This window comes from Panthera pardus, unplaced genomic scaffold, assembly GCF_024362965.1.
Source record: "Panthera pardus isolate Hobbes unplaced genomic scaffold, ASM2436296v1 HiC_scaffold_27, whole genome shotgun sequence".
NCBI classification, from domain to species: domain Eukaryota; kingdom Metazoa; phylum Chordata; class Mammalia; order Carnivora; family Felidae; genus Panthera; species Panthera pardus.
The window spans coordinates 116,786,435-116,814,322 of NW_026526843.1; the positions used below are offsets into that span (position 1 = coordinate 116,786,435).

General features: G+C 45.5%; 1 protein-coding gene across 2 annotated transcripts in view; it reads left to right on the top strand.

Moving 5' to 3' along the window:
* ARHGAP6 (Rho GTPase activating protein 6) overlaps positions 1-27,888 on the top strand; it is a 450,271-nt gene that overhangs the window by 192,676 nt on the left and 229,707 nt on the right. Inside the window, exon 1 of one of the 2 annotated variants that reach the window (XM_019417864.2) lies at positions 25,250-25,964. The exons of the other annotated variant lie outside the window; for it this stretch is intronic. Within the exon in view, the coding sequence (XP_019273409.1) occupies positions 25,920-25,964 (45 nt within the window). The 5' untranslated portion in view covers positions 25,250-25,919. Of the gene's footprint in view, positions 1-25,249; positions 25,965-27,888 lie in introns of those variants that run through there. 2 annotated transcript variants of the gene reach the window in all.

The window sequence follows — 27,888 nt, forward strand, 5'->3', positions numbered from 1 at the left end:
GTGTTGGCCTGTGGTTGTCAGAGGAGGCTTCATAGATGAGGCCTGGCTTTAGAGTTGAGCCATGAAAGGTAAGTAAGAAGAGCAGGGGTTCTCATAATTTCTACAAGCATCCTGCTCCCAAACGCCCCAGGTAAGCAGAGAAACCACATCAGAAACAGCTTGCTTCCAGCCTCCCACGCCAAACCAAAGTGCTGTGCACAAAATTCTGGAGGTATCACTGGCCCCTTGTCATGGAAAATTGAGTAAAGGTAAGGCTTCTACCTGAAACAGACACTTTAGGGTGGGACAGGGGCGTGAGTCACGGTGCAAGTTTGGGTAGAAACTTACTTGATTTGTATACATTGCGAGATGAACACCCTGGTAAATCCAATTAACATTGGTCACCACACGTGGTTACAGGATTTCTTTTCTTGTGATGAGAACTTTTAAGACTTACTCTCTTAGCAACTTTCAAATATGCAGCGCTGTATTATTAACTAGAGTCACCTTCATGACATCCCCATGGCTAATTTGTTGTGTAACTGAAAGCTTGTACCTTTTGATTCCCTTCACCCGTTTCACTCACCCCCCCCAACCCCTGTCTCTGGCAAGCGCCACTCTGGTCTCTGTATCTGTGAGCTCAGTTTGGGTTTGTTTGTTTGTTTGTGTGTTAGATTCCACATGTAAGTGAGATCATACAGTATTTGTCTTCCTCTGTCTGACTTACTTCACTTAGCCTAATGCAGTCTCCACATTTGTGCGTTGTTTTTTTTTTTTTCTCAATGTACCTACTGTCCAACTTGAGGGAGGGGGTGTGGTCCAGCTACTCAGGAGTGGACTTTGCTGAATCACGACAAGAAGACAAAGGAAGGGCAGAAGTTTCTGCAGCTGACCCAAGCTGGATAAGGAAGATGCTGAAGTTGAGAGGGGGCTGATTATGTGGGAGAATGTCAGGAGAAGAGGAAGGATCAGAGGCAATGCTCCAAGGCTAGAATATTTGATTTTGAGATTCCAGACTAGTGCAATTAGGGGGGACATGTAAGAGAGGGTGGCTGGATTTTCTGGGAAGTGAAAGCCATTGCAGTTGAGTAGAAGGCGTAAGTGTGGAGAAATCTGTGTCCACTCCTCTTATACTCCTTTCTTCTGTAGTTTCCTCTTCTCGGTCTTGACCATCGCCAATTTCCGTAACCTAAGGACTATCGCGCAGTGACTATGGAGGGTTTTAGCACAGCTGTATTCTATAAAGTAGATATATTATATCTCCATTATTTAGAAACAGTCGCCGCAGCAAATCAAAAACTCTCACCCTTACGCTGGGAAATGTACATGTCAGCCAAACTCTCCATGTCAATCATGGATTGTTTATGAAAATTGCATTGCTTCAAGCAATGCCTTCAGAGTCAGCATCTTTTAGAAACACCTACCTTTCTAGAACCTTGTGTTCCTGATTTATAATTGTCTGCATATTTTGTTGCTAAGTCTGTAGATAGCATTCTTTCTTGAAGATTATTAATTATACACACAAATACCTCTCTGTGAAAGTGTCCACTTGGAAGAGGCCAGAAATCTAAGGCAGAGGTCATCAAACTGTTTCTGTATAGGGCCAGCGAGTAAATAATTTTGGCTCTGCAGACCAGAAGGTCTCTGTCACAACCACTTGACCTTGCCTTTGTAGGCCAAAAGCAGACAGAGACAATACATGAATGATTTGTGGCTGTGTTCCAATAAAACTTTATTTACACAAACAAGCCATGGGCTAGATTTGGCCCACAGTCTGTAGTTTGCTGACTCCTCGTCTAATAAAAGACTCCAGCAGGTTGTGTAATTTTGTGGGAAAGTCTCCTCAAGTTCATATTTTAACTGGATTGACTTTCCAATTTTGACTTTCTACAAACATTTATACTGTAGTTCGTTATGACTTTATAGAAATGAAGTAACTTGTAAATGATGGTGACACGTGGAAGGTTCTGACTACAGATGGGTTTGCGGAGACCCAAGAGGTCGTGATGGTCTGGTGTAGACAGTCACCGGGTTTGGTATCCTAACGTACTTCCTTGCACGCCCAAGCATGTCCTCTCTGGTCTTGAAGAAACAGACCAGAGGTTCTAAATGGTCTGACGCTGCACACCATTTCCTTCAACCACGTGATCAGTCGGCGCGAATGAAGCACTATAATTCAGTGTTTGCTGTACTGATGTCTGTATTCTAAAATATTTCCTCATGGAAACTCAGTGTCTTCTAGGAAGACTAACACTGGACTGAAAATCTATTCCTAGCTCTTAGAAACTCTTCATGAATAAGCACCGTTTTTTGTTTTTGTTTTTGTTTTTTTTGGATAGTAAAATACGCCTTTCCAAAAATGCCTCTGACAAAATGTCAAGACTCAACGTTGCTCTTGTGATTTAGAAGACTGAGTGATAGGGGAGGGTTCTTGTCCACAAATAAAGGGTTCTTAAGATCTCAACCAGAGAGATGTGGTTTCATTGCCCCTTTAAAGGATTTAAATACCTATTACTAAGGCCTATTAAATATCGTCTACTACAGTTGCCGCTCTCTAAGGTGGTTTGATGTTTCAGTCATGGCTCAGAAGGGCTACTTTTCATCAGTCATTCTTTGGAGTTAAATGTGGGCATGTTGGTAGGACAGGAAAGGAATGGAATGTCAGCTTTCTGCCGATGATTCTTGTGGCTAAAAGAAGAGTTCTCAATTTTTTCTTTTCAGTGTGAGTCACACGAAGAATTTATCTGAGGAGGGCATCGAAGGGAGGAGTGAAAGCAATTAAGGAAGGAAAAAAACAACTCCTTATATCCGTATTGGTCCCATTCCTCTTGGAAACTGGGTACCAACTAGCATCACTGGGTACCTTTTTTTTTCTCTCTCTCTTTTTAAAGCGTCATTACTGAATCTTTCATTTGGGATGTGCCCAGATAGAGTATGCCTTGTTCAGGCCTCCTTCTGAAAGAAGATACGAGAAAGCATGATCTGCTTGCCTCACTCTGGGCGTGGAACTTCTCATTAGACTGGCCAGCTGAGGCAACTTCAGGGAATAATATCTGAAGGGATTCTTTTATTTCAGGTTGCAGAGCAAAAACAGAAAGAATTCATTAAGAATGATTAACCTCTGGGGGCGCCTGGGTGGCTTGGTCGGTTAAGCGTCTGACTTCGGCTCAGGTCATGATCTCACGGTCCGTGAGTTCGAGCCCCGCGTCGGGCTCTGTGCTGACAGCTCAGAGCCTGGAGCCTGTTTCAGATTCTGTGTCTCCCTCTCTCTCTGCTCCTCCCCTGTTCATGCTCTGTCTCTCTCTGTCTCAAAAATAAATAAACGTTAAAAAAAAAATTAAAAAAAAATGATTAACCTCTGCATGGGATACACTAGATTTACAGTGTATTTAGAAATGCTGCTTGAATATACATACACAATAAGAAGAGTCTGACACTAACTTCTAATCCCCCTGTGTGAAGCATCTGGGGGCCCCTGAATGTGGTGTGATGGACAGTTAACTGTGCCCAACTTGTGACTAGAGCTCCCTTCTGCACCATTCAATGGTGCAGACTGCACACTCATGCCAGTGTGCTTTGAAATGGCCATGACCCATTGTAGGGATTGTTCTAGCTTCCGCTTGCTCCAACTCAGCGTTTCTTAGCCTTAGCACCCTTGTTTGGGGCCAGATGATCCTTTTTTTTTTGGTGGGAGCTGTCATAGGCAATGGAGGATATCAGGAGTATCCCTGGCCTCCACCCACTAAGTGCCAGTAGCACTCCTGCACCTCTCTCATCCTTTCCCATTATGACAACCAAAGTGCCTCCAGACATGGCCCAGTGCCCCCTGGGAGGAGAGTTGCCCTGGTTGAGCTCGACTTTGACATTGCTCAGCCCCAGGTTTTGTATCAAAGTGATGTTCCAAACAGCATTGGCCACACCCCCACGCCACTCTGGGTTTCTCTCTGTACATTTGATACCAGCTTTGCATTGAGTGGTGGAGGGAAGGGGCTACATGTGTAGGGTGTCCACACATCTCGATTTGTCCAGGACAGTCAGATTTTGGTCTGTAGCCTGCATGCAATTGTTAAGTAGCATGAGTGTAAAGAATGCCCGAGTCAGGGTGAAAAGTACCCGTTCCCCTTGCAGTCAGGGCATTTTGGCGTTGGAGAATGGCAAAGAGTTTTAAGAGCGCCTACGATCTCAAAAGGCTTTTCTCCTCTGCAGAGGTGTTATACTCCTTCCTGTTTTAGGTTTTAGGAGCCTGGAAGTTGAACTCTTTCATGCCTATATGGACTGCATACCCAAGTCCTGAGCCTTAACTCCTCAAAACTTCAGTTTTTGACTAAGTGGGCAAAGTGAGCTCAGACATTAGGGAAAAGAACAGTGCTTTTATTTATTTTATTTATTTTTTAATTTTTTTTAACGTTTATTTATTTTTGAGACAGAGAGAGACAGAGCATGAACGGGGGAGGGGCAGAGAGAGAGGGAGACACAGAATCGGAAACAGGCTCCAGGCTCTGAGCCATCAGCCCAGAGCCTGACGCGGGGCTCGAACTCACGGACCGCGAGATCGTGACCTGAGCCGAAGTCGGACGCTTAACCTACTGAGCCACCCAGGCGCCCCAAGAACAGTGCTTTTAAAAGAATGTTCTTCTCTCAGTAGAAAGAGTGTTTAAGATTCTAAGTGAGAAGGTGTTGCTCCTGAGTTTATGTTGGCTTTTACAATTACACTATTACTGGGGTCAGGCTTCCTGCTCAGAAAAGTGCTTTGCTATACTTCAGACAGAAGAGAACGAGTTTAAAACAGACTGGACTACAATAGAAGAGAGTTGAAATCAGAGGTGGGTTGAGAAGCAATCATCCCTTTGGTCTAAAGAATAAGGAAAAAAGATTTTTGTCTCCCTTAGTAAACCCTGTCACATGTAGAACAGATGCTTATTAAAGCTGTGAGTGGACGTTTGGACTGTGTGGTTCCTGGCATGTACTTTTGCTCACACACACACACACACACACACACACACACACCTCCAGGTAGTAATATGCACTCTAACCTGTAATCAGAATCAGCCTCCTACCTGGAAATATGAAGACAAGATTTTCAGCCCATAATGAAGGCAAGATAATTATGTGAGATCACTCCGTTCAAAAGGTCGACATTAATTTGGTTATCTGCAACTCAGCACCAGCTGAGATTTGGTTTTTAAAGCGATGGAAATTCATGGAATCCATGAGATATTACTCACATGATCTCCCTCCTTCCCCATACCTTTCTTCTTTTGTCAGTCTCCTAGTGTCTTCATCTTGTCTTTGACTCACATGAAACCCAGTGCCTCTGGAGGGCCAAAGCTTCAGATCCCAGACAGAAAACAATGAGGCCAGAAGGCTTCAGCCACTGACAACTCCTCTGTCTTCACATTGTGATATTTTCTCTCTGGGTATACCCGGCGTTAACTTGTAGTAGATATCATCTCTGACACCGCAAGGAAGGTTGTGTCTTTGTCTTCGATGGATTTCAGTAGAGTCTGCAGGTATTTCCTGGGGTAGCCTTCCATGGAAACAATCAACTCCACAATTGGTAGTCAGCCCCAAAGAGTAGCCCCGTGTAAACTAAGGGAAGCCAACTATGCAGTGTGTGAGAGAAGGGGCTGTTTGAAAGTTGTTGAAGTGGATTATGCTCTGGAAAGTATGTTTTATACTTTTTCAAATTCTACAGAAAACTGTCTCAGGATATAGTAGTTTGGGAGGGTGTGAGTTTGGCTCTCCACAACTGCAAGGGACGGCAACTGCTCCCCTGCCTTAAAAGAAAGCATCATATGATCACCTGAACCTCAGCTTAAGTGCGCTCAAAATACAAGAAATCAATCCACGCTAGTATGCCTGAAGGCTAAACAGTGCCCCAAGGAGCGTAATTTTGATTCGCCTGAATTTAGATCGTTAGTATTACAGAGCTGCATGCCTTGGAAGAGGCTACACAACCCTGCCCTTTGTCTGTAGACCCCAAGGTTGCCTTTCTTTCCCTGTCTTTCTGACCAAAAATGTACTGTCCTTCTGCCTACGGAAGTATGTTCTTCACCATTTGAACATAAACATTATCCTCCCAAAGAATTATTTTTTGAAGCGCTGACTCCACATGATGAACTTGCTCTGGACACAAAGAAATACGTGATATTTCTTCTTCATGAAAAAGTGTGTGACTAAGGGGGAAAACAAGACAGAAACACACAGACAGAAAGCACAAAAAGATCAAAAGCATGTGCTAAGTGTTTGATGGTGATGGATGACATAGCTAAACAATAAAACCGAAGGCTAAAATTTCAGTAAGGAGTTAAGAGGGATAAAAATATAATTCAACAGGATGGGAGTTTTCTTTTATCTATTACAAATTACACTGGGCTGCCAATAGCAGGACTGAAGTAAGAGCATCTTAAACAGGTGGGCAGTAATTGTTCTTTTTGTTTGGCCATTCTTAGCACCAGCTGTCACGTTCTACGTTGTCTCATGGTCACAAGAGGGCTGCTATACATCCGGCCGGCATGCCGTGTCTCAGCTAGAAAGAATAAGGACGAGAGGAGCCCAAGGGGTAATCCTTACTGAGACAGCTTCCCTTTACTTCCTAGAAGCCCTTTACACAACACTTGGTCTCTGACATCTGCAATTCTTTTAGCCGGGTATTACGGCACCCCCTCCAGTGTCGTGTTACCAGTAAGAAGAGTGGATGTTGGATAGACAATAAGCAAGCTCTGGTCAATATTTAAAAATCAAAAGGCAAAACCACACACATCTGATAAAGTAGAGGCCGGCACACCATGGCCTGCGGGCTAAATTCAGCCTACTGGCTGTTTTGGTGAATAAAACCTTATTGGGACTCAGTCATTCCCGTTCATTAATATACAGCTGGTGGCCCTTTACCTGAAAACGTTGCCAACCCTGTTCTCCACTGACAACTTAGTAGAAAAAGGGGCAAAAGACTAGAAACAGACACTTTGCAAAAGGGATATCTGAAGACCAACACACATGTGAAGAGTGTTCCAACTCATTAGTCACCAGGGAAATGTTCATTGAAACAGTGTGCCACCACTCCTTGCCCATCAGATGTCTGTAGTTTAGCAAGAGAGAGAAAACCGACCATAGCAACTATTGCATCAGTATGGCACAAGTGCAATGCTGACGTGTCACTCGTGGCAGTGTAGACTGGTACAGATACGTTGGGAAACCATTGAGTGGTATGTACTAAAACAGAGCATATGTGCTCCCTGTAATAGAGCAGCTCTACCCCCAGGTATATACCCAACAGAAATGCCTACCTACGCTCCCCAAAAGGCACGGACTAGAATGTTCACATCAGCACTATTCTGGCAAAATGTCTCTCAGCAGTAGAGAAGGAAAACAACCGTGTTTTATTCATACAGTGGAGTACTTCTCAGCAAAGAAGATGAAGGGCGATGAAAGAAGCCAGAACACCCTCCTCCCGCCCCCCCCTCCCCCCCCCCCCCCGCCAAAGAAAAAGACTGTCCATCGTGGGATTCTATGATCTACAGTTCAGAAACGGGCAAATGAAACGAACGAAATGAAACCTATGGTGTGGCTGGTCAGGATAGTGGTTACTTTTGGTGGTAAAGATTGGGAGGGGGCGTTTTCTTGTTCTGGGTAGTCATTATACAAGCGGGTTCACTTTGGCAAAATGCGCTGAGTTGTGCACTTGTGAATTCAGTACTGTTTGGCTTATATTTTTTAGTTCAATAATCCCCCCCAAAGAAAATGAATACATATCTCTTTAATGAGGGAAACCTAGAAGTGCTACTCTCAGCTAGTTTTCTATTAAAAATATTTCCTAGGGGCTCCTGGGTGGCTCAGTCGGTTAAGCGTCTGACTTTGGCTCAGGTCATGATCTCGCGGTCGGTGAGTTCGAGCCCCACATCAGGCTCTGTGCTGACAGCGCAGAGCCTGGAGCCTGCTTCACATTCTTTGTCTCTCTCTCTCTTCTCCTCTCCTGCTTGCACTCTGTCTCTCCCTCTCTCTCTCTCTCTCTCAAAAAAAAATAAACATTAAAAATTTTTAAAAAGTATTGCCTAATAGGTTAAGTGAAATAAGTCAGAGAAAGACGAATACCGTATGATTTCACTTATATTTTGCCAAATCTAAAACAGCAAAACAAATGAACAACAACAAAAACAACAACAAAACTCAACACGGAAACAGACTTCAAGAACAGTCTGGTGGTTGTGCGGGGTGGGGTTGGAGGTGGGAATGGGCAAAATAGGGGAAGGGGATTAAAAGGTGCAGACTTCCAGTTATAAAGAAGACAAGGGGATTACAAAGTACGACACCGAGAAAATAGTTAATAATAAGTAACCACTTTGCATGCTGACAGGTGGTAGCTAGATTTATTGAGGCGATCACTTCATAACGTCCATAAATGTTGAATCTCTATGTCGTATACCTGAAACTAATATCAGACTGGATGTCGACTCTACTTCAACTAAAGAAGATGAAACGCGGAGGGAATCAACATTTCGGGCGCCTTAAACTTACGCAATGTTGTACATCAATTTTATCTCAATGAAGCTGGAAAAATAAGTAAGAAAAGTTGTTGCAGAAACACATTGCCCACGGTGACGTCTTCCTCATAAGACGACCACACCAGGCGACACATCAGGCCCTGCCCTTTGTTTGAGACTGTGTTTGCATTCCAGTCTCAGTAGCATGGCCTTCCAGGTGGTCTCAGCTCCAAGCGGCCCCACCTCGCAGCCAGGATAAGAAGGCTGTGTCTCGCCGCAGCAGATTAGCCCACGGAGCAGACTCCGTGTCCCTGGGCTCCCTGGCCAAAGGAGAAAGTGAAGGCTGCAAGGCCAGCTGAATGTGGAATTTATGGATCCTAAGAAGGCAGTTTGGAAGGGGGGATTTTTTTTTTCATTTATGTTTAGTCTTAACTTGGTGAAATTGTAAAGAGGCGCTGGAGACCGAGGGAACTGTTTGTGTGCTAAGTGTTGTCTGACTCAATTGCACTCTTGTATCTGGGCTGGATGCCCAGTCTTGTGTGGGAGGCTGGGTAAGATATGTGCATGTCTCCAAAACGTCAATTTTCGATTTTCAAAAAGGATTAAAGTATTACTTCTCTAAAGCCATGCAACTGAGGCAGGTTTTAAAGGAGAAGGTCAGAAGAAATAGGCAGGTGGTTTTTTTCTTTTTTTTAGAGAGAGAGAGACAGAGTATGAGCAGGGAAGGGGCAGAGGGAGAGAGGGAGACAGAATTGGAAGCAGGCTCCAGGCTCTGAGCTGTCAGCACAGAGCCCGACGCGAGGCTCGAACTCATGAACCGTGAGATCGTGATTTCAGCCGAAGTCAGACGCCTAACCGACTGAGCCACCCAGGAGCCCCCAAATAGCCAGGTGTTTTAAAAGAATCACCCCAATTTTGGGCTGATGTATTGAGTTAAACTTGTTTCTCCCGTGGGTGCAAGTGAGATGTTCTAAAAGAAAGAAAAGTGTTAAATGCTAAAAATGAATAAAGGGGATGTAATAATTCAAGCAGTAATTGATGGCCGTACTTAAAAAAAAAGGTGCTGCTATAAACTAAATTTAAACGATTGAATAATAGTCAATAAACCTAGCTATTCAATCCAGAGTTCTGGTACAGATACAAGATGTACTTCTTCTCATATTTCATAATTATCCAAAATCTTTAACTTAAAAACAGAACATCATTTTTATATGTTCTAAGAGACTCATGATGATATATGTGCATAAAAATACATATTACCACATATATGTGTATGTATATTTGAATACATATATGTAGACATTTGTGAGATTTTTTAAATTACCATCCTTGGGGCGTCCGAGTGGCTCAGTCAGTTAAGCGTCCGACTTCAGCTCAGGTCATGATCTTGCTGCTCGTGAGTTTGAGCCCTGCGTCGGGCTCTGTGCTGACAGAGCCCTTTAAAAGAAAAAAAAAACCCTGCCTTTTCGCAGGATTTTGAGCAGATTTCCCTGGTTTCATGAGAAACCAAAGCAGGCCCTACCTCCGAAATCCTACATCGACTGATGTGTCCTTGGGAAGCTCCCCTGTTCTATGGGCTGCGTTTACCTCTTGGCCGTGCTGAATTCCCTTGTGGGAGGCTCTCGAATATATTTCTCCTGTAACCTAAGATGGTGGCCCTGAGATTGGATGATGTCCCTGTAAGTTCCCGTGGCCCTTACCTTTCTGGGGAAGTGGTATATTCCTTCCTGGAAATCAGAATTATGGTGTTGAAAGGTTTTGCTCCCGCGTACCACATCACAGTGTCCTCATGCTAATTGAGAGCTGTCTGCGACATGGAACATCAGGGCAGGGGCGTCAAGACTGGCCCCAAGGAGATGATTCTGTTGAAGAAATCACCGGGTTACTCGAGGCAGCCATCACTGCCATTGTAGTTGATTCCGGTTCAGCTTCTTTCTGGGCTCGCTGGTGCGATCATCACCAAATGCTGATTGTTCTCATCTTCTGGAATCTTATTTAGTAACAGCATTCGACAAATATTTCTTCAGTGGTTGCTGTATAGGAGGCATGGAACCAGGCTCTCGAGGTAGAAAGATGACAATGACAGCCCCTGTCTTGAAGGAAAACAGTGTTTTAGGAGGAAACAGACAAGATGAGTGTCCTATCAGTGGTCTGAACACAAGGCCTGCGGGACCTCCTGAGGGGTGGTGGTGGTGGGATGGGCCCGTAAGGTTCAGGAAACCCAGAGAGGCTACTGGGAGTTCTATGGGCAAAGGGGAAATGGAAAGGGTGGGGGGAAGGTGGTGATGGATGTGATGTAGGAAGAAGGGTGTTACAGGCGGAAGGGTTTTACCCCTTGAAGACAAAGGACTCGTGTTCAATGTGTGACCTAGAATTTCAAAGGTCATCTCCCCGGGCAAGATGCCAAAGAAGGTGGTTGTAGAAAATGGGTTGGATTCTGGTTACCTTCCAGAGTCTTGACTGGTCTGAACATTTTAGATACACAAATTTTTGTGCAGTATGGCATGACCTGGAAGTCACAGCCTAATAAAAAGCTTGTGCCATGAAAATAAATAACAATTTGAGGTTACTTCCTCTGAACGGACCAGGGTTTTTGAGACAGGGCAAAATGGTCTGGCTCCAAATATAGACAAGTGTGTTTTAGAATCTTCTGTTTCTCTGGTCTCAGAGCATGTGGTGTGGCACGGCATGGTATGTAATTGAATCCAGTGCAGATGCGTACCGACCCACTTCAAGATTGGATGGGGGGATACCAAGGAACAGCATGTGTCCAAAATCAGGACCAAACTTGCCAGATGAGCGCACAGGGAAATCTTGCCTTTGGATGGACTTAGAAAATCCCAGTGGGTGAGAGAGAAATACTTTGACAAATGATTTGAGAATAGTAAATACAAATGCAACAAGGGAAGGTCGGTTTTTTAGTTAGGGTCTATATTGTTCTGGAAGATACCTTGGTGGGATGCCATCTACAGACCAAATGAATCTCACGTACATTTACCTGAGACCTCTAGAAATAGCAGAAATGTGTCTCTAAGAGCTCCGATACGCAGCGCAGCAGAATCCAGTTTGGAAGTCTGCCTGACCTAAACAGGCTGGTTTATCTTTGGCAAGTTGTCTGTCTGCTTCAAGGCTATAAACGACACAAAATAATTGAGACGTTAATAGAAACGAATATGTAGAAGATGTTTTTTCTTTGGACTTGTAAAACTCCAGAAGGGAGAAAATGCAAGCCAAAAGTAGAAAAAAAAAATCAAACAAGGCAAAATACTATTTTAGTTTTCTGATTCGGAGGTCGGTGAGCATTTTCTGTAAAAGACCAGGTATGTCAGGCTGTCGAAAGCAGCCACGGACAAGGCCTTATTTATGAATGCCGAAATCTGAGGGTTTTGGTAATTTGCACGTGTCATGAAACCTTATTCTGCTTTTGATTTGTCTTTCAACCATTTGGAAACGTAAAAACCTATGCCAGATTGGAGACAAACATCTCCCGTCACTTGTTCTTTTAGAACAAACCAAAGCAAACAAGTCATGTTGAAGTGCAACAGGCTTTCTTTTTCAGGCTTTTGTGTAAATGAGTTGAATGGTGACTTTTCACGTTTGGTATTTTCTTAGATTTTTCTAGAATGCTCTGTGCCCCTGCTAGGATGCTTTGGGCCCCGTTAACACTTTCTAACATCAGTCGTCACACATTTATTAAGTGCTCACCATGAACTGAAATGCTGGGGACAGACGTCAGAGGAAAAGAAAATATTAGCAGTAGAAAGTGGTACAGAAGCGCCTCTATTTATGGAATTTCAACTTGTGCACTTTCATAGATACAAACAAAACCAAACTCTGGAGCAAAGCCCTCTGGCTGTCTCCTCACTGCCAAAAATATGCGTTGAGAGTTTCTGGGAGCTGGTTTTGTTTCTGCCCTGCCCACCTCCCCCCCCCCCCCCCTTGTTTTTCAGCCTACCTAATATTTACTATACTTCTCTTTGGTACTGAGGAGTTTGACCATTAACCCCATCTTGTATGGTAACCTCAGAGGAAGCGGGAGAAGAAGGTGCTGATAAGAAGTAGCAGCAGGGAAGGCGAACTAGAAACAATTTTTCAGAATTGAAATAGGTCAGCAAAATTGTTGCATGCTGTTTAGCAGAAGAACAATTTGGAGGACAAAGACCTCACCTTGCACCCTGAGAAAAGTTCTGTACCCGTGTGATGATAGCGAACATTGATATAGAGCTTATATGTTCCTGGCACTGTTCTAACTTCTCTCTCTCTGCGCGTACACACACACGCACGCACACACTCACACACTCACATGCTAGAATGATTCCTACCACCACCCCCAAAAGGATGGTAATCAACAAATGATGGATGAAACGGGGAACTTTGAACTGTGTTGTTAGGTGGCCGCATCTTAGACATATTTGTGATGGTCTGTAATTCAGCGAAAGGAAAGGAGTCTGGTAAGTGCAGTAAGCCAGTCATGGATGGTTCCCTGGGTTGGCCTCTTTCGGAACTGACCCGAACTTAAAGTCAGTGGCCAGACGGCAACCGGGGATGCCGAAGCTGCTGAGAAATTCTCTGCGGTGCTCGTGGACAGATTCACCACCTCAGTATAAGCCATGAAATAGGTCTGATGTGGACAGAGATGGCAGATAAAGCATTTCTGAGCCAGGAAGAGGATAAGCTGGAGGGCCAGGCCTCGGGAGAGCAGCTCGCACTTCACCTTGATGGAAGCACTTCGGCGGCTACAGGCCTTTACCCGGCTCAGGACCTCTGAACGTAGGAGCAGAGTCATCAACGGCCTTTAGGGCTTAACAAATTTTCAACCAGAAAGTGTGGTGGACGCTTGCTATTGGTGCTTTGCCCAGAATATCTCAGATCTGTTATCAGTTCTGTGTGCTTGACCCATCCCCCAGCTTCTGTGTGGTTTGCTTCTAATGACCAACATCTGTGAACTTTTCCAGAGGACCTCCCTTGGGATTCTCGAGCAGTTTCCCTAAAGCCACAAAGAGCAGGAAGTGCCTGGGACTTTACATCACCCTGGGGCATCCCATAGCCCCTGACTGGCAGGTGTGAGAACGTTAAAGCCTAGCTCCTTTGGTCCGAGATGGGACAGCTCTGAGATAGGATTTATACTCCAGACCCCCCCCCCCCCCCCCAGGGTCAGGCGGAGACCGGGACTCTGCCAGACATCACACCTTTACTTGGCTTCCTCCCCTTTCCTCCCCTGTGCCGCTTACCCCTTACCAGTCTCTCCTGGGAACGAGCCCTTAATAAATCACTTGCACATGCATGCTTATCCTCTCGTCTGTTTCTGGGGAACTCTGCCTGAGGCAAGAAGGCACTATATCACGAAGAGAGAAGTGGCACAAGGCCTTGCCTTCAGTTAGCATTGAAACAATGGATGAGAGAATGGACTGAATGAGCTAATAGAAGCCTGTCTTTAGCCTTGAGCCATTCCGTTAGTCAGGGAAACAGGAAAGTGATGAAACATCGCCTCTGACATTTTAGAGTTGCACGCCCGATAGTGAAGCTGCCCACACAGTGTAGCCTCTCCAGCTGATGGGCATCCGGGCTCAGGCTGTTAGATTTTGCCAGCAAGAAGGCACCACGTCCCGGGATAGCTGCCTGTCTTGTCTGGCACCACTCAGTTTATTATGAAGACCTTCCTTCCTCCCTCCATTCCTTTGTTTCTTTGTTCCTTTGTTCCTTCCTTCCTTCTACTTTCTTCCTCCCTCCCAACCTCTTTCACTCCTTCCCTCCCTCCCTCCCTCCCTTCCTTCCTCCCTTCCTTCCTTCTAATTTCTTCCTCCCTCCCTTCCTCCCTCCTTCACTTACTCCTTCCTTCCTTCCTTCCTTCCTTCCTTCCTTCCTTCCTTCCTCTCTCTCTCTCTCTCTCTCTCTCTCTCTCTCTCTCTCTCTTTCTTTCTCTCTAATAGCTTTATGGAGATCAGATTCACATTTCATACAATGCAACCCATTTAAAGTGAACAATGAAATGGTTTTTAGTATATTCAGAGTTGTGCAACTATCCCCACAATCGATTTTAGAACATTTTCATCACCCTGAAAAGAAACCCTGTACTTTTTAGCTATCACCTGCTTTAGTCACCATCCTCTTATCTCCCCAGCCCTAGACAACCACAGATCTTTTTGTCTCTGTGGATTTGCCTATTCTGGACATTTCTAATCAATGGAATCCTATAATATATGTGGCCCTTTGTGACTGGCTTCTTTCACTTAGCGTAATGTTTTCAAGGTTCATCCATGTTTTATTAGATACCAGAATTTCATTCCTTTTTATGGCCAAATAACTTTCCATTGTATGGATAGGCCACATTTTGTTTATTTACTAATCAGTTGATGGACATCTGAGTTGTTTCCATTTTAGGCTGTTAGGAATAGTGGTACTATGAACATACGTATGCACGTTTTTGTGTGGACATATGTTTTAATTCCTTTTGTTATATACCTAGGAGTGGAATTGCCAGGTCAAATGTAGAACGTTTTTTCTTATGTTGAGCCAAAATCCACGTCGTCATAATTTCCACTCTTGATTCTTGTCCAGCTTTCTGGAGAAAACTGACAAGGTTTTCCTTTCTTACACATGATGTCCCTTCAAACCATTCATCATTTGTCTCCGTGGCCTTCTTCAGCTTTCACAGACTGAGTTTTCTTTGTTCTTTCGATCATTCCACTGTAAAAATGGGACTTACAGAAGTGCAAACTGATAGCCTTGAAGTTGTCACATTGTCTGCTATGATGTACAAACCAGCATTCCTTTGTTCCAAATCTCAGACTTTCCCATCAACCACAGAGAAATAGTGGCTGGCAACTGTATTTTGCTAAGATGGGAGACCAGGAATTATTTCTAGGTGGGAAGGATTTTCAATAGACTCTGAAGGGATTTTCCCTTTGGAAAATCTAAAAGGACTAATAATTTGCGTAATTTATACACATTTGTCACTTTTTGACATGTTAATGTGAGAAAAAGGAATTCTGTGGTTTTGAAAAACAAAGTTTCATGGAGATCAGTTATCCTGAGAGCTTTGAAAGAAGTCCTGTGTAGCATTCTTTTTACCATTAGTCACAAAGACAGTGGGGAGAAAACTTGACAAAACCACAGGAAAATATAGCAAGTCACTTAGCAGGTGCTAGGTTGTGCTGAACTGGGCCAAATGTTATGTTCATTTACATTTTAATAACTACAAATGGATCTGATTCTGGCTTGTTAGTCAGAGAGTTCAGAATGTTTTCTACCTTACTTCAACATTCAATCCAGAGGGCAGGGTGAGTTCTGCATTGTCTCATGCTAGCTGCCTGACCTTGAACGAGTTATTTGGCCTTCCTAGGCATTCGTTCTTGCTAAAAATGTGAACCCCGAGGTGGTGCTCCAAGAGATTCTCATTCATTGTGTTTTGGGGAGGTCCTCATGATCTATTTTTTAAAATACGCCCTGCCAAGTGATTTTGATGTGTGTGGACTTAAAGACCATACTTTCAGAAACACTGATTAGCCATTTATTTCTGATCCCTATCCCTTTTGTCCTGTCTTCTGCCGAAAGGGAGGACGAATCTCGCAATCTCTCCAGGTCATCTTTGCATAGATGCTGTGTTTATGAACGTGAAGAAGGATGACAATGAAAACTGAAATAATGAAAAAGTTCTACTCTGATGCTTAGATTCTGATATATTGGGATTTTTTTGACCAGAACAATTTTATCTATAGAGTTTCTCAACCTTAGCCCTACTGGCATTTAGGGCCAGAACATTCTTTGCTGTGTGTGTGTGTGTGTGTGTGTGTGTGTGTGTGTGTGTGAGTTGGTGGGATGGGGGGGGGGCGGGCAGTGTCTCTTGTTCATGGTGGGCTGTTTAGCAGCATCCCTGGCATCTATCCAGTAAATACTAAGCACTTCATGCCCCATCCCAACTTGTGACCAAATATATATATATTGATTATGTGTGTGTATATATATGTGTGTGTGTGTGTGTGTGTGTGTGTGTGTGTGTGAGTTGGTGGGATGGGGAGGGGGGGCGGGCAGTGTCTCTTGTTCATGGTGGGCTGTTTAGCAGCATCCCTGGCATCTATCCAGTAAATACTAAGCACTTCATGCCCCATCCCAACTTGTGACCAAATATATATATATTGATTATGTGTGTGTATATATGTGTGTGTGTGTGTGTGTGTGTGTGTGTGTGTGTGTGTGTGTGTGAGAGTTGGTGGAGGGGTGGCGGGCAGTGTCTCTTGTTCATGGTGGGCTGTTTAGCAGCATCCCTGGCATCTATCCAGTAAATACTAAGCACTTCATGCCCCATCCCAACTTGTGACCAAATATATATATATTGATTATGTGTGTGTATATATATGTGTGTGTGTGTGTGTGTGTGTGTGTGTGTGTGTGTGTGTGATATATATAGGCATTGCCAAATATTCCCCGAGGGACAAAATTTCCCCCAGTTGAAAAACACTTTTATAAAGCATGGTACCAAAGAAAACAAATCAAGAAATGAAGCTTGGAACAGTTTTCTTTGGTTGGCTCTCATTGCACAGCAAGGCAATGAAGTCCGTGCTGGACCAGTGGTGCTCAACCTTCATGTACCAGGAATTTCTTGGAGATCTGGAACTCTCTGGCCCATCCTCTCTACTTGATGCATTAATGGGATACAGACAGGGTAGGTGACTTGGCAAGCAAAGGACACCATTTCATTCTCATTTTATTGCACTTCTGGCAAAAAATTCTTGATGTTTGCCTTATGTGTCCCTGTTCCCTATGACAAATGAAAATCATAACCACAAAATAGATTAGGGATGGGGATGGACACTGTTACAGGTGAAATTGGTTTGAAAGCTGCAGGCACCAGAGCAGTGCCACGTGCCATCATTTGTAATATTGCTGAGCCTCCGAAACGAGGGGATGTTGAGGTTGTAACAGTGGCGTCGTTGGGTGACTAGTCAAGCGCTCCAAAGGACTCTAGAGCTGTCAGTTTGGGTCACACAAATGGCCAGTTTTTACCCTACCTGTCAGCCTTCCGGCGTGCTGTGTTGGCATGGAGGGAGGCCCACTTGTGTGTAAGTCCCATTGCTCGGCCCTATGCCTCTGCTCTGAGGATAGCTGTCCTTGTTTTCTCGAGGAAAGCAAAACCCACCCCACTAAAAGAAAGTTCGTTGTTGGTGTGGGATACACTTCTAAGTGGGAATTATTACAGGACGAATTTCTTCCGTCTACGAAGGGTTTCTCAGCCTTGGCACTCTTGACATTTTTGGCAGGGTAGTTCTCTGTTCGGGGCCGGGGGCGGCTGTCCTGCACCTTGGGGGATGTTTAGCACATCCCTGGCTTCTACCCACTAGATACAAGTGCAACCCATCCCCTCCCCCATATTTTGTGACAACCAAAAACGTCTCCAGACATTGCCAAGTGTCCCTCTGTCCCCACTGAGAACTACTAGCCCAGGAGATATGGATGGGGCACTGGTAGTATCTGACCCTGTTTTACGAGAAGGCACCATAGAAATCTAATAGATGAGTCTGACTTATCAAAAAGAGTCTCTACTTGGAAATGGACTGGATGGCCTGCAAAGAGACATGGACCCAACTTTCCATCTCAACTCCACCACTTACAAGATGTGCAAAGCAAATTAATTACCCTCATGAATAAAATGGGGATGATCGTACTTTCCTGGCACTATTATTCCGAGGACCAGATTTGCTATTTGAAAAGCATCTAGTTGAACAAAGGACCGGTGATGTGCACGTTCAATAATTAGTGGAGTTGTTATTGTCTCAAATAATAATTCTAGCACCTGCAGCACTGGTGTCGCCATGAGCATTCTGCAGGCTTCACGCGCTCGCAACACCATGCAGAGGAAAGGATGTTATCATTAGTTGTGCAGAGGCAATAGACTAATGTTAGATTATGGGTATAACGAGAAGCAGTGTCCTGACTCTCGACCTGTTTTTCGGGAAGGTCATAACTAGAGGGATTGCAACCTCTTCTTTTTGCCTAATGACCCTTGAATAGAAAATTTGTTTTAGAAACATGGCTCTGTGGATACTTTTGAAGGGCACTCTCCCTGGCTCCCTGACATTGAGTAGCAGTGCTTCGGTGAAAACATCAAAACTGGCAAGAAAAGGACAAGCCAGCAATGCCAAGCTGAACCTACTGTCATGGTCGGTTTATTGTCAACTACCCTCTCTTGTCTTTCCCCCCTGTGTTCACAAATCATCACGTCATCAGTTCTGGTTGATATATAACTTCTTGATACTCTTTGTAGTTGGAATCAAGGCTAAGGGCAATAGTACCAGCTGATGCCAGGGAATTCTTCTCTTTCCCCTCTGTCCTATGTCACCACAGCTCCAGACACCATTCTTGGCACCCCCAGGAATTCCTCATTCACTGGCCTTTGGAGAAGATCTGTCTTCAGGCTGGGGAGTGTCTCTCTCTAACTTACCTGGAGAAAGGAATGGGACACTTTATTCTTCCTTGGATCCCTCTCGTCTCCATATCATTGTTAGAGTTCAGAAGAAGGGGAGAAATTATGGCTGTGGGACAAAATGGTGATTCCGTAAGTGGCATTTAGGTTTACGTTTGGGTTGCTGAGGTATTTCCCCCCAGGACGCTGAACTTCAGCACAATAAAATGTCTTCCCTCAAAGGCATAAGTGATGTAACCCTTGCTCCTACCTGTACTTGTGGTTGGAGTCAGCAATGGCATTTCAAATGCCAGGACCCCAGCAGGGCTGGCAAGTTCTTCACTTACAGGAGACATGTGATTTGGGACAAAGAGGATCTCAAGCTTCTTCCCCATCTCTCCTTCTTGATCGTTGAGTTTGATTTCCTGAATTTTATCTTTGTAGCCCCCTGAGAAAGCCTAGAAGAGAGACAACTCTAAACTATGTTCAGTCTTTATATAAACTATGTTCAGTCTATTTATACTGTAGTGTAAACAAAGATTCTAATTGGTACAATCAGTTCAGAAAATTATTGGGCATTGTCCAGTAAAGTTAAAGACATGCATACCTATGACCTAGCAGTTTTGTTTCTGGGTTTGCACCCGATAAAAATGCATGTACTTTACACGAGGAGATGTGTATAATGATGTTCGAGCAGGATGGTTTTCGGTAGTCCCAAACTGGAAAGGACACAAATGTCCATCTCAGTTGAAAAGATAAATCGTGTTAAGCACATACGATGAAATACTGGACAGCAATGCAAATGAATGAACCAGGGCTGCATACAACAACATGGGAGAACCTTAAAAACATAATGTTGACTAAAAGAAGCCACATGTAATAAAACATACTCAGGAATCATTTATATAAAGTAAGGAGACAGGTAACGCCAAGGTCTAATATTTATGGATGTGCAACTTCCTAAAAAGCAGTGGTTCTCAAAACAGGGGGGATCTTGCTGCCACCCCAGGGGGTATTTGTCAATGTCTGGAGACATTTTTGGTTGTCACAGTTGGGGGCCTCCACAGTAAAGGATTGTCAGTAGGGTGCCAAAACTACAAGAAACAAAAGCAAAAGCAAACAAGTGGGGCTACATCAAACGAAAAAGCTTCTCCACAGCAAAAGAAGCAATCAACAAAACGACAAGGCAAAAGGAGTGGGAGAAAATACGTGCAAAGCATGTATCTGATGAAGGGCCTATATCTAAATAACTCAATAGCAAAAAACCAAATCATACGATTTAAAAATGGGCAAAGGACCTGAATAGACATTTTCCCAAAGGAGACGTACAATGGCCAACAGACGCATGAAAAGTCCACAATGAGCTATCACCTCACCTGTCAGGATGGCTTTTATTGAAAAGACAAGATGTAACAAGTGTTGGTGGGGATGTGGGAAAAAGGAAACCCTAGTGCACTGTTGGTGGGACTGTAAATTGGGGCAGCCATTATGGAAAATGGTATAGAGGTTCCTTACCAAATTAAAAATTAGAAATAGAACTACTGTATGATCCAACAATCCCACTTTTGGGTGTATGTCCCAAAAGATTGGAATTAGAATCTTAAAGAGATATCTGCCCTCCTGTGTTCATTGTAGCATTATTTACAACAGCCAAGACGTGAAAGCACCCTAAGTGTCTATCTACAGATAAATGAATAAAGAAAATGTGACACCTCTCCCTCTCCCCCCCACCCCCCGCCATCTGTCGCTTTCTCCCTCTATTTGACACACATTTCAGCCACACGTGTCAGCCACAACAAAAGGGAATCCTACCACTGGCGACAACATGGATGGACCTTGGACCTTGAGGGCGTTATGTTAACTGAAATAAGTCAAGAAAGACAAATACTATATGATCTCACTTATATGTGGAATCTAAGAAAGAAAACCCCCCCAAATTCATAGAAACAGAGTGGAATGGTGCTTGCCTGGGGTGGTACAAACTTCCAGTTATAAGATGAATAAGTTCTGGGCATCTAGTGTACTATATTGTATACTGGAAAGTTCCTAAGAGATAGATCTTAAAATGTTCTCACCACATGCACAAAATATGGTGACTATGTGAGGTGATGGAAGTAGGGACCTGCCTCATTGCGGTAATTATTTCACAATATATATATGCGTATCAAATTATCTCATGGTACACTTTAAACTTACACAATGTCATAGGTCAGTTGTAGCTCAATAAAGCTGGTGGGGGGGGGGGTGGGGAATTATTGGTCCCCAAATGCCAACAGTGTTAGGGTTGAGAAACCCTGCTATAAAAGGGAAGCTGAGAAGTAAAGTCCATAAAATATAGGGCAGCGTCTGTCGCTGGGATCCGGGGAAGGTGTTACAATGTCGCCGCGGGACATGGGGCTCTCTGGGACACCCGCAGTCTCTATGTGTTGACCTCAGTGATGGTTATGACGGGCATATGTTTTGCAATAATTCATTAAGCTGCACATTATATATTATCAATTGTTTATTTTACAATTTGAAAAATATTCTAGCAGGTGGATTGACAGGACGATAGAATGAAAGAGTGTAGGCATTGGGTTGTAGGGAAGAGGCCCCCACCCAAAAGGATCTCAGAGCTACTCTGTGGCAGGGCTGGGCCTCCTGGCTGGGCCTTGTCGTCCTATCCTAAATAGGTTTTAGTGCTCAGATGTGCCCTCAGCTCCTCCTAAACTCTGAGGTTGCATTCGCTTCCATGGTCAATTCACGGTAAAGTTTTCCTGAAAAAGCAATCACCCTTGGGCTGGCACTAAATGTGGAAAATGTCGACTCAGCTTATAGGCAGGCAGAGTAAATGCAAACAAGGATTTGTATTTCAGGGTCCTGGTGGCAAGGGCAGGCTTCAGTCCTGGAAATGCTGTAACATTTGGGGGCAGGAAGATGAGGAAATTCCACTGTGAGCGTGACACATTTTTTCTTCAAAATGATGCTGTTAGAGGAACTCCTAGAGATTATTTTTGCGTCCTCTCTGGGGGAAATGATAAACATCAGAGAAATTTATTATTTTTTGAAAGAGTGACTAATCAAAAGAGAACATTAGCCAGGCAGGCTCTTAATCTAATGAGGGAATGGGATGAACTTCAGCCTTCTCTGGGGGAGATTTCACGTTCTCCCTTACAGCTCCCTCTGTCACCCAACAGGCAAAACTTGAATTTCAAAGCCACCTGCCATGTTAATATATAGTTTAAATGACCTAGAACAATACCTGCAAATTCTATGTGCTTAAAAATATTTATTGAATGGGGCACCTGGGTGGTTCAGTCGGTTAAGCATCCGACTTTGGCTCAGGTCATGCTCTCACAGTTCGTGAGTTCAAGCCCCACATCGGGCTCTGTGCTGACAGCTCAGAGCCTGGAGCCTGCTTCAGATTCCGTGTCTCCCCCTCTCTCTGCCCCTCCCCCACTCGTGCTCTGTCACTCTCTGCCTCTCAAAAATAAAGAAACATAATAAAAAAAGTAAAAAAATATTTATTGAATCTAAGTGACTGAGTGAATAAATAAACAACATGGGAAGGATAATTAGGAGTAGAGATGTGCAAATAAGACATTTTGATTAGAGCGGTGTTTAAAATATACCTTGAAATATACTCAGATAGAAATAATGTGTGGAATTCAAATGGTTTCAGATTGAATAGAACTTTCAGAGTTCTACCCAGTCTCCTAGGTCCCTTCTTGAGTCTTTTTTTTTTTTTTTTTTTTTTTTGGTGCGTGTGTTTTTAAAAAGTTTATTTATTTATTTTGAGAGAAAGACAGAAAAAGAGAGCGAGCAGGGGAGGGGCAGAGAGAGAAACCCAAGCAGGCTCCGCACTATCAATGCAGAGCCTGACGTGGGGCTCAAACCCACCAACTGTGAGATCATGACCTGAGCCGAAGTCAAGAGGTGGACGCTTAACTGACTGAGCCACCCAGGCGTCCCCCTTCTTGAGTCTTGAACGAGTGGACTGAGAATTGAAAAGGTGTAGGATTCACACTGAAGGGAATTCAAGAGTCTTGCAGCATGAATCGATCATTTCGTTTCTTAAAATGCTTTGTCTGATCTCCCCAGTCCTTTCAAACACAGGAAAACAGTCCTATTGCACTTAAGAATTTAACTCTGACTTAGCAATGGCAATGTAGCAAGAAATATTCTTTGCAGGCAAACGTCATTCCTAGAATGTAAGTACACAGTTTGGGAATGATGGATTATTTCTGGCTTAGGATAATGTTGTTTAGTGACAATACATTTTTCAAAGGTGGCACACAAACAGAGTAAGGTGACTCAACACGGAGGCGGCTTGCTCAGGGGTAATGATCAAAGGGCTATGGTTAATAAGGTTTTTTAAATCCAGGGACCCACCGTGTGTGTGTGTGTGTGTGTGTGTTTCCTTATATATATAATGAAACAGTTTCTGTAGGGAAAGGGATTTGTAGCTCTGGAGGTTTAATGGCAGGTATGACAGAGAAAGAAATCCCAAAGCTGGTGAGTTCATCTTTCTACATAGACCACAGTGAAGCAAAGGTCCCTGAATTGGTCCTGGGTGCATTCTCTGAAAGATGCCGTATGGTGAAGCTTATGCTAATTCTTTGCCTTCTTCTAAGGGTCTTTGATGACATAGCTCTAAAGGGTGCTTTCAGCAGCAGAGCAGAGTGAAAGCGAACAGGGGACTTTAGCATGTCATTTGTCCAGCTCTGCCTGGATGTGTCAGGGAGCAGGGAGGGCCTCCAAGGTGAATGGGCTCTGTGCTCCCACCTCTCAGAGGGAAAGGAGATCTGGGCAGGGCGTGCTGGGGGTGGGGGGCTGGGGTGAATGGTGAAATTGACCTCTTAAGACTGGCAGCACCCTGGCGACATGTTCCTGTTTCAGGCAGGGGACATTTTTCTGTTATTGCAGGATAAAATATACATAGTGAAGGGTATACATTACACAAGTCTGAACTGTGCTGCTCAATTGAATTTTTACATGTGGGTGCACTTGGGTCACTGTCATACACATCAAGATACAGAACATTTCCAGTGTCCCCAAAGGTTCCCTTGTACCCCCTTTCCAGTCAATTGCAGCTCCCTATCTTGGTAATCGCTCTTCTGGCTTCTATCACCATAGGTCACACTTGCCTATTTCAATTCAACATTTGAATCTCAATTCTGCAACAAATAGGTAAGATCATACCTTGTGTCCTATTTTGTGTGTGATTTCTCTCTCTCTCTCAACGTTTGTGAGAAGAATCCACATCATTCTACACATCGGTATTACTTTCCTTTCACTGCTGAGTAATACCCTCGTATGGATAGACCACCGATGGCTCATCACGCAGCATGTACGTGAGGAGGCCACGGGCACCCATTTTTCTATGTATCTAGGAGTGCAGCTCCTGGATCAGAGGGCAGGCGTATAATCAGCTTTAGTAGACATAATCTTAGAGTTTTCCAGAAAGATGAACGGTCAAGGGATTGTCTAGCAGTAGATTCCTCGGGATACCAGTACCCCTGGCTTTACCCTCCCAGTTTTTTTCACTGTCCATCTTGACAATTCTGTTGCCAGTTGTTTTCAAAATATTATATAGTAATGTCGTGTTAGTTGGGTAGTCCATCCAACTAAATTGTAAGGGCTCCAACATGGGGGACACATCTCGTTTCCCTTCTCCCCACCCCTTCTGCCTACACAGAGCAGGGGAAGGGCCACTCGGCAAGTCCAGTACGGTGGGACCCTGAAGAACTGAGACAAGCCGCCCACGAACCCACCCTCCACTGGATTTCTAGCCCTCTTGGGCTTGGGTTGATTGATTTCACTGGGTCTGGAGTTTCCACTCGGCCCCAGCCCCTGCCTCTGTCTGGACTTCCCTTGTGGGAAGCCGCACAGGAGTCCCAGAGTGCCAGGCCCCTGGGGAGGGCCCTCAGCGCCCTCATCCAGGGTGTTCTAAAGTGCACGCTTCCACGAGGAATTGTAGAGCAGAGGCCAGTTTTCGGTGGTGTTGTGAACCTCCAATGCATGCTAAAAATTACTTGGTCCATCTGGCAGCGTTTGCCAAGAGTGTGCGTTTCTTCTGTTTCCGAATTCTCGCTGCGTCCTTTTCCGAATTGCACCTAAGAACTAAGACATAGCGGCGCTCCGGGCACTGCCCTCACCCCCAACTAAGGTTCAGCCTGGCACCGACACCAGTCTTGGCCTTCCAGAAGATTCTTCAGGACTCCCGCTTCCAGCGGGGTTCCCCGGACGTGCCCGGGTCCTGCAAACCCTCCGGGACTCAGTTTACCCAAATAGGCGCGGTCAGGCCAGCATCCAGCCCAGCCTTCCTCCAGTCCGCAGTTCCCCCGGGCAGCATTACTTGCCCCCCCCCCCCCCCCCCCCCCCCCCGGTGCCTGACTCTCCCCAAGGAGGGCTTTGCAAACACCGAAACTCCGCCCTCGCCGGAGCGGTTCCGAATCGCCTTCCAGCGTCAGGCCCACACCCCTTTCAAAGTTAGCGAAAGTCGCTCTTTCTTGGAAACCCAAGCTCGCCCTCTCGCTGGCGCTGGAGGCTTTAGCAGCCCCAGCCCTGGCAGCCCGGGTCCCACCCGCCTGGCAGGGGCGGAGTGGCGGGAGGTGGGAGCGCCGGCCGCCCCGACACCTGTCGTGGGCGCGCTAGGTCGCTGCAGCCCCCAACAGCTGGCGGCGGCGGCAGGGACAGGAGCCCTCCAGGAGCGGAAGGAATTAAGCGCCCGCCCATCCCATCTGACTCGGCCTCTCCCCTCTCCTCCTCCCCCTCCTCTTCCTCCTCCTCCTCTCCGTCCTCCTCCCCTCCTCCTCCCCTCCTCCCCTCCTTCCCTTCCTCCTCCTCCCCGTCCTCCTCCTCCTCCTTCGCCTTCCCCTTTGCTGCTGCCGCCACCTCCACCCGGTCCCTGTCGGCTTCCCGGCGGGACGCTGGTGCCTGCGGGCTTTGCACGGCGCTCGGGGCAGAGAACGGGGCTCGCGTCCGGGGGCTGCCCCGGGATGGCGGTGAAATAGGGGGACCTCGGAGAGGCGCCGCGACCCCAGGCTGCGCTCGGGGGCCCGCCACTCCTCGCTGGCGACATGGGGGACCCGGTATACCGCGAGAAACCGCAGCTGCACTACGCGGTGAGTGTCCCGGCGCGCGCAGAGGCGACAGGGGGCGCCACTCGGCCGGCCTGGGAAGGGACAGAGCGGGGTTGATGGATCCCTGTCTCCCCGGAGGTCCTCTCTCGGGTTAGGGGCTGCAGCGTGTCGCGTCCGTCACCCCCAAGCGTCACCTGCATAGAAACTCGGCTGCACCTTAGAATGGGAGCCCCCACCCCGGAAGCCCGCGTTCCTTTGCCCCGCGCGGTGGGCACTGCGTTCGGGGCCAGAAGCCAGGCTGCAGCCTCGCTGGCCAGGGCTGAGAAATGGGGCTCCTGGGGCCGAGCCCACGTCCGCCCATTCAGCCTTCCAGCAGATATGCTGCAAGAGCGAGAATAGAACTGGACGGGAAGCAGGGCTGCTCCCTGATCGGAGCGTGTAGCAAGCCGAGCTGACTCTCCGGAGAAAATGCTGCGGGGCACTTTCGGGTGCAGCCCGTTTGCTTCTGGGGAAAAAAGGGTGTGCATTTCCCTCAGAGTCTGTAGCAGAACGGAGTTTGTAATCATTATCTGGTTAATACAGGAGGATGCGAGGGGGTCTGCCAGTGGCGCCTCTCCTCCCTGTTGAGTCAAATTCTCAACAAATACTCATTGGGGACCTACTGTGCGCTAGGCACTGCGCTGGGCACCGGGGGGCCTCAGGGCACAACAGACTAAAAGCTCATGGGCTTTTCCCCCTTTAAAGAAGGAGTCGAGGTTTCCAGGTTAATGACCGACTGACCAAATCCAGATTCTAGATGGAGTTTATTTTTGAGAAAGAGGAAAGAGAGTGTTTCTGAGGAACGAGTACAACTGAAGAAGGTTCTGATTGCTGCCTGCTTGAAGCAGGCAGACAGCTGTGTTAGCTTACTCCGGTCTTCCGACATTTAGTTTCCAATTGTGACTTGTGATGTTTTGAGACGGGCCACTGGGACTGTTCTGCCATCTGCTACTTTACTGAGCTTTCCTTGACATGATTTCCACTGCTGAGATTGTACATGCTGCTTTCAAATTGGAGAGAGGCAGGCAAAAAGTTAAGACAAGAATCATCAGTATTTATAATTAGGCAGACAGATATCCATCTGGAATTCCTGTCCTCCAAAATGCACTCGTCACATTAAAAAACCCATATATATATATATATATATATATATATATATATATATATATATATTTAAAGAAAGGAGTGCAGGTGGACAGGAGGGACAGGTACAGAGGTTCTGGGTCCTCCATCAGCTAGGGGACTATTGGGCTAACCTTGAAGCTCTGCCCTTTAACTTTGCTGGGCTGGGGTGGGGCGGGGGAAGAGGGCCTGAATTAGAAAATTATTAAGGTCCCTACCAGGCAAACATTCTAGGAAGCTTATGATGGCTTTCTCTGTTTTTGCCAGTTACTTGCCTTGAAATGCCAAGGGAGACACTAGTAAGTTACTAACCCTCGTTCATTTTTTTGGAGACACTAGCAGCTCAGTGGTTTTCCTTTTAAAGTCATATTAAGGTTCATCCATTTTCGGCAGAGGTTCCTTTACACTGAAGGATCTGGAGTCTGCTCCTTATGCTGATGCCCTTTGATTTTCAGTCTGAGGTCCCTATGCCACTTACAAGGTAGAGGAGGAAAGGTGAGAACTGGTTCCTTAAAAAAAAAAATCTATTCAGGGCCACCTGGGTGGTTCAGTTGGTTAAGCATCCGACTCTTGATTTTGGCTCAGGTCATGATCCCGGGTTTTGTGGGTTCAAGCCCCATGTCGGGCTCTGTGCTGACATTGCAGAGCCTGCTTGGGATTCTCTGCCTCCCTCTCTCTCTGCCCCTCCCTCCCCCCTCTCAAAAATAAATAAACTTAAAAAAAATCTATTCATTCTATGAATGATTATTGCCTCAATTATGCAGATGCATCCCACAACAATTTAAAAATTATTTTCATTCAGTTG